General features: G+C 43.1%; 1 protein-coding gene across 3 annotated transcripts in view; it reads right to left on the bottom strand.

Annotated features, from left to right (window-relative positions):
* LOC120570402 (E3 ubiquitin-protein ligase SH3RF3-like) overlaps positions 1-5,097 on the bottom strand; it is a 93,555-nt gene extending 88,458 nt beyond the window's left edge. For all 3 annotated transcript variants that reach the window (XM_039818722.1, XM_039818723.1, XM_039818724.1), the window contains exon 1: positions 4,402-5,097. In XM_039818722.1, the coding sequence (XP_039674656.1) occupies positions 4,402-4,809 (408 nt within the window). In that variant the 5' untranslated portion in view covers positions 4,810-5,097. The remainder of the gene's footprint in view (positions 1-4,401) is intronic.
* Positions 5,098-7,500: the final 2,403 nt, after the last annotated feature.

Here is a 7,500-nt window from a genome sequence, read left to right as displayed (position 1 = left end):
GCAGATGGCGTTGTTGCTGCTGTAGTTGCCGTGGTAACCTCGGGCGTCACCACAGAATAACCCAGGTAAATACAGGTAGGCGAGAGGATCAAGGGTTGGGATCATTATGACACACTGCTTTGATGGGAACTGGACAGGTGGAGTAGAAACACCAAATTGCAATAGGTTTCTCATGGTCATCCACAAGTGGCGTTGCTGGGTATGGATTTCATAACATTTTTAATGCCTACGTTATAGGCAATCTTAAATATTTGCCTGTTTAGAACTTTGCAGTTTACTGACAACTGATCCGATCAAAGCAAATCACAGTGAAAGACTCATGCTGTTCTGTGGAAAATTAGACAATAACGGTGTAAACTGTTTCTATAAAGATTTGTTCTAATTGTTTAAGGCCATGACTTGGCAAGAAATGTGCAGGAGGACAGAGCCGCAATTAAAACAGCAAGAACACTCACTTTAAAGAGCACATACCTCCACCAAGGCTGCATCATTCTCCAAATTTGTTATGTCAATAATGGAAATGTTTTAAATGTGTTGATTGAATCAATGGATGCAGTCAAATACACAAAATAGACAATCATGGCATACATGGGCCAGCTTTCTGTCTTACAAGGCACAATTACTTGATGAGAAAGTAGAAAATATGTTTAAAAATGCCTTATCTCACAAGGTTGATAAATACTTTTACAACTACTAACTTTGTCCATGGACCAAGGCCTAACATTTCACAAACATAAAACATTTTTGGGATATCCAGCTAATGGACAAACAGACCAACAGGACTGAACACATAACTCTCCTGCACCATGACAAATGACTAGCAGGCAAATAAGGTTTTTGCAATCAACATTCTGCATTTTGGTTTATTTTCATGCTCATATGCCATGAATCAGAATGAGGATTGGATAAAAACCACAAGTGATCAGCAGCACTGCAATCAGAATCATAATTGATAGTAATATAATAATACGAAAAAGTGCCATGACAGAGACTCAGCATGAGTTCAAGCAGCATAATTTTGTTTGACTGACAGACTAAACTGAGACTGGTACCTGATAAACATATTGTCCTAATCTGAATAAAAAAAAACCACTACATTTCTCACAAATGTATTGCAGGCCCATTATTTAGTTTACACGACACTGTTACATTGTTAAAACACCTCTTTTGTTTGCATATTCTGTGTCTTCACACTACTGTCTGTAAACGGGGGAGCATGTGGTGAGTCATCTCTGACATCATCCCAACACTGCAGCTGATATGAGGGACTAGTTAAGGGGTTAACAAAGTCCTCAGCCGCAAACAGGCACAACAGTTCTGCTTTGGGTTAAAAGAGCAAAAACCAAGACGTAAAAATCTACGAAAACAAGCAATTAAACACAGAAAATAACACTAAATAGGTACTGTATGGTGAACTAGTCCTGAGAAAATGGAAGCTATTTATTTGTGTTAAGATTTTTCTATGCAGGTATTTCAGTTGACCAGCAAATTGTCTGTTTGTGAGAAGTTAACTTCACACGGTGCTTGGCAAAAAAAAGTAACTTGTTTTGGTTGAAAGCAGAAGGTTGGCAACAAAGGCTCAAAGAGCGCAAACAGCAAGGGCTTTCAGCATGTCTGCCTCTTTTATTTCAATAGCAACACATTCATGTTCATTTACAACCCTTAACAAATGACGTAGAGTGTTGTGTTTGACCCGTGTGACTCCTCCAATAACTGTGTGTGTGTGTGTGTGTGTGTGTGTTACTGCATTAGTGTGTCACTCAAAGTCAGATTTATCTCCCTTTGCAAGAACCCTGGTCTTTGTGTGCAGGGGAATATACACGCACCCCACTGTTAGAGGAGATCAATTCACACTTTCATCACCAAGCCTCAGTCCCAAGGGAGCCTCGAGGAGACTTGGGCAAAGTGACTGCAGGGGATTGGAGAGGGTAATGGGTTATACAGTAGGTGTGGTGTGTGTGTGTGTGTGTGTGTGTGTCTGTGTGTGTGTGCGCGTGTGTGCGTTCACTGGCAATAAAGGCTACAGTACACAGTGAAGTGCTCTCCACATGGGCTCTTAAAACAAACAGACTGGACACCACTAAGACGTAAGTGTGCATTGCGTATATTTTTGTGTGTATGTGTGACTGTGCATGTGATCACATGCATGCATTCCCTCCACACTCTAACACTCGTTCAGTCACACTATTCGCACAACATCTACTGTCATTTTTTTCCTAATAGTCCATTATGTCATATACAATTCAAATATCTTTTTTTGTTTTGTTTCAGCTTTTCCTGTGGGAGGACTAGCTGCTTTTCTCTATTTCAAGACACTGTAAAGTGAATCCCATTGGATTGTAAACTGTCAAATTAAGACAGACAATCCTTAGGCTCTATAGAAAGTTATAATAAGATTTTTTCTACAAATTAAAACCCCATATTGTCTTTTTTGTATGTGTGGTTTTTTTCTTCATGTACCAGGCATTAAAATTGCTCTGTAGGGACCGGTAGAGTTTATTGAGTGAATTGAAATGTAGTTTTAAGTGTTAGTGGAAACGTCAGAGAGGGTTTGGATTCCTGTTCATCGCCATGAATGACTGACTGCTCACTGCTGCTGCACTTCATCACACCAAAGCGCTCCACTGCTTCAATCAATGGCTAGCTTGCCTGTTAGGTCTTGTTGTACTGAGTAGGGGGGGGGGGGGTAGATGAGTTTGGGTTTGGGGGGGTGAGAAAGCTGATGGCAATGCTTTTGTTTGCCTGAATGTTCATTGCATCCCTCTTATTGGTCACATCGCTAAACTCAGAGGAAAAGCTGCTGAGAGCAAACATGAACACACCTACCCACGACCACCCTCATGCGCGCTGAGAAATCCCAATGCATTTATGAGTAAGCACACAACACAAGCTCACCTCAGACAAATACAGTACATCCATCTTAACAAGTTACAACATGAAGTACTGAGTCTGGAAATCATGTCTTTCTTTAAAGAAAAGCTGGCAGTGAGGTGAGGACATGGTCATTTTTTCACATGAATCAAGTGTTTCTTTATGATCTATACTGACACCTCCTCAAATGTGAGGAGCTGCTTGCATTTCTCTGTTTCACATGATTGTGTATGGTATATGTAGCTGCTATCATTTCATAGCATAGGCTTTGCCTATATGTCCATGGACCATCTGTCTGTGCACCGTTCTAGGTGTGAATTTAACAACACTTCCAAAATTGAATTAATGGAGTGGAAAAAAACAAACATTTGAAAGGTATCTTATAATTAATTAAAAATAAAAGTTGTAAATTGCAGCCCTAGATTTTGCACCTCATAATACCAACGCTTCTAGGAAATAAAACTGCAATAGAACTAGGCCTTTCTATCTCACCACAACTGCCTGACATTTTTGCAAGATTTGTGTGAAAGACCCTAGATTCCAATTGGAGGCAAAGTGACAACCAACATTTCTTGCAGCACAGTGCTGACGCTATCACATTTCTTGTCTAATTGCCACATTACAGGCAAATTCTTCAACACATCTCATCACAGCCACGAGACAAGGCATATGATGCACTGCATAGCAAGTAAACAAGGCTCTGTATTTCTCTCCCATTGAGATTGGGTTATGAAACGCCCCACTGCTGCAGCCTGTGGGCAATGGGCGTCACCAGGACTATGGCAACGACAGTATCACAGACAGGTGACCATCTCCCTCTGTCTCTCTTCCTCTCTCTCCATAAGTCAGTTCAGTTTAATTATATCTCAGTGGTATCACAGGAAAGACACCCTCCTTATGATACCAAAGTAGTGTCACATCAGGGAATATCACAGGCACAACTGGTGATAATAAAGCAATCAATAGACCACATGCATCAGTCAATGGATATCTGTGTCATCAGCTATGACAAAGCCACAGAAGTTCACCTCTGCTGTTTTCTATTTCTCTGTTTCAATGTTCCATAACTTGGTCTCTGCTACCAAGTTTGTTCCTCTCCCTTGTTAGCAAACAATCTATGCTGCAATCAGTATCACTGCGTGAATATTCAGAGCATATAGTCTATCAATTTACATCTATATCCACACAGCAGCTGGATATCTGTGCAGGCAGCGTGCTGAACACACTGTTCCCAATTTCCAGCAAACATCAGAGATAAACAATGAGGAATTGGTCTGAACAATTGTCATCAAAATCTTCTTCCACCAAACTCAAATGCTAAACTGGGCAGCAGCGTGCATTGAGAACCAATCTTAAAGTTGTTACTGTTTTGTGGATGCCGAATTGAAAAGGGGCTCTTGACTTTTTTGCTATATGTTAAGTCTTATGGAAGTGTGTGTTTTATGAATAAACAAGGATTCATAAAAGGGTGAAACATGTAAACATTGTTTGGGTGTTTGGGCACATATGGATGGTGGGAAAGTAACCAACCTTCACAGGGGAGCTCCTGACGGCTACGGGCAGCTCTCTGATCGCACTGCCCGGGGGAGAAGCGGATATCCCGGCTGCGTAGCCCTGCAGCGAGCCCCCGGCCAGGGACTGCCTGCCGCCTACTCCTCCTCCGCTCCCTCGCTGGGGCCGCTGCTTAATGCCGTCCAGGAGGCGAACCAGAAGGATGTTAGCCGGCAGGTCGTCCACCCCGCAGTCCACCAGGATACGGCACTCCGGGCAGCGGAGCTCGTTCCGGGAGCTGACAATGTTTTCCAGGCAGCGGCGGCAGAAGGTATGCTGGCACGGCAGCACCTTGGCCGTGGTGTCCAGGCGCTCCAGGCACACCGAGCACTCCAGTAGATCCAGCAGAGACGAAGACTCGTCCATGTCGGCGGAGAGGGTGAGCATCTGGGCTTCAGTGTCCGTGGGGAAGCCGCGGCGACTGGTTCGTGTACCGTAGAAATGAACCGGGGGCACAGAACATTCTGGGAGGCGGACCAGCGGGAAGCGGCCAACGGACGACCCGCGACAGAGTCCCCCGCGCGCTCAGCGTAGCTACCCCGGTGTTGTGAATGTTCTCCCCTGTACCTCTCTCTCTCTGTCTCTCTCAACGTGTTTCTGTTGCTCGCTTTTTCTCTGTGTGTCTCCCCCCTCTCTCCAGCAGCTGTGCAGAAAGCGGTGAGGTCACGCTCTCATCATCATCATCTTCCGCGCGCCGATCAGAACTGCGGTGCGCGCTCACGCACTAGAGACAGATTGATACAGACTGGGAGGAAGAGAGCGAGAGACCCGACAAACACACAGAGACAGGTTCAAAAAAGAAACACCATTTCTAACGAACCCGAGAGGTTCCTGAAAGGTTTTCTGTCATCTCACCTAGGCCTACTCACAAAGACAAACTAATAGGCTACAGGTAGCCTACCGGTCGTAAACTTAATACATTCGGCTCGTGCGTCAATTAAGCCTCAGCTATATGGCGTAATTTCAATGACATTATGAAGACGCCGTGACCCAAGTTTGTGCTTCAGAACAGATTTCCGGTTGTCTTGCTTGGTTTTATTTTGCTTTCTATTCATATGCATCAAACTTAAACTGACTTTGCGTCAATGTATTGTGGTGTCTGTCTCACCGCGTGACACACAGCTGACAGGCGTAGACATCATTTGCATTACCCCAGTAACTATATCCAGCTGAAAAACCGGCCTTTTGGAAAAATTGTTTTTTGGCGACGCCTGGTGGACATCAGCTAATCTTTTGTTTCTCCTGGGTTGAACAATTGAGGTCTCCAAAAAGTTATCACACATTTTAACTTAAAATGTTCTGTAATATCCCATTACAGGCGATAGACTATAAAGACTACAAGACACAAGACATTTCCTTTTTGATTTAATGTAGCGCATTCATATAGAACAGTAAACAGTTAGTTTCACCGAACTCCTTTAGTAGGTGTCCTCTATCACTTTTTAATGGACACCCTGCAGCCAATCAGAATCGAGTATTCACCCAGACCATGGTATAAATAGGATTATTGTAGTCAAGTGAGACCATATTAAACAAAATATACCATTATAAAGTATTATCAGGTAGAATGTAATGTGTGCTAGGGATAGTATTGGATAATTACTTTAAGTGGGGGTTGCATAGACTCTGAATTGTGTTGTAATTCACAGATACAACATTAGCAGCCATAGATAATATATTAATAGATGACATGCAGGACTTTTTTCAATTAAATGGGACAATTGTTGGATAAAATTAAAACCTCAGCGTAAATACTGTCATGTCATGTGATGAACACAACATACCTAAAGGACAAGGAAGTGTGTGTGTGTGTGTGTGTGTGTGTGTGTGTGTGTGTGTGTGTGTGTGTGTGTGTGTGTGTGCGTGCATTTGTGCATGTGTGTGTGTTGTTTCTCAGCCGTGACTGCAGGCTTGCTTTGCCTGCCCACCTGTTCAGACCTGCTCTACTCTTACATTCAGCCCTAGAGGGGTAGGGAGTGATTGAGCCAAATGTGTGTGTACGTTTGTCCCTGTGTGTGTGTGTGTGAGTGTGTATGTGTGACACACTGTGACGCCTTCCTGGGTGAGAGGTGAGCCTACTATTTACCACCCACGACGAAAAGAAGAGGGTGGACTGCTGAGACATACAATGAAAAAAAGGGAGGGCGTGTGTGTGTGTGTGTGTGTGTGTGTGTGTGTGTGTGTGTGTGTGTGTGTGTGTGTGTGTGTGTGTGTGTGTGTGTGTGTGTGGTGTGGTGTGGTGTGTGCAACCCACAGCATTTACACTGATAAGTCAGATACTGAAAATGTTGTAAGCTGTATTTCATTTCACAACAAAGACCTAAGTCACAGTATTGCAAAGGTTTTGTTATTTTATTCTATAATGACAATATTGTGCTACATTGTGTACGTACATACCTATCGAGACTGAACGATGGTTCAGATGACAGTTAGTAAATGTAAATGTAAAATAATGAAATCTGGCCAAGTCATTAAACCGAATTTAGACTGAAGCGCTTACTAATTTACTCCTGCGGTCCTTGTATACGCTCATGTGGTATAAAGCTACACAAATCAAAGCAGCTCATATTAAAATTTTTCTAGTTGCTTGAAATGCAAAATGACAGGTCACAGTAGGCCCCCAAATCCAAAGAAAACAAGACGTAGAAGGAGCTTGCGCACTCACAACTGGAAGAAAGAAATCTACTACAATGAAATGAAGGTCAAGTCTTTTGCACCAGAAATGACTAGAAGAATTTTTGCGCTTCTCAGCTCAGCTGTGAGACAAAAGTTCCCTTACATTTCATTTATAGAGACCAGCCATTTCTTATAGGTTTCCCCATGACTGCAGAACATCGCAATGCTACAGCAATTCAGCCACTAAAAACGTGTGTGTTGTTGTCAAGCCCTGATTTTGAATGCCTGACTAACGCAGTGGCCCAGAAGTGCTGGCAACAAGCCCAAATTCATGGCTATGTCTCGCTCTCTTTATCATACCCACTCATGTCTCATGGCCAGCGTGTTTCATCTGCTTAATAAAATTCTCCACAGCCAATGATTCAGAATTAGAGGGGTACTACAGGGATGGTAACTAGCAGT

The sequence above is a fragment of the Perca fluviatilis genome, chromosome 12 (assembly GCF_010015445.1).
Source record: "Perca fluviatilis chromosome 12, GENO_Pfluv_1.0, whole genome shotgun sequence".
Classification (NCBI taxonomy): Eukaryota; Metazoa; Chordata; class Actinopteri; order Perciformes; family Percidae; genus Perca; species Perca fluviatilis.
The sequence above is the reverse complement of the archived record's forward strand: the minus strand, read 5'-3'. Positions and strand labels throughout refer to the sequence as shown.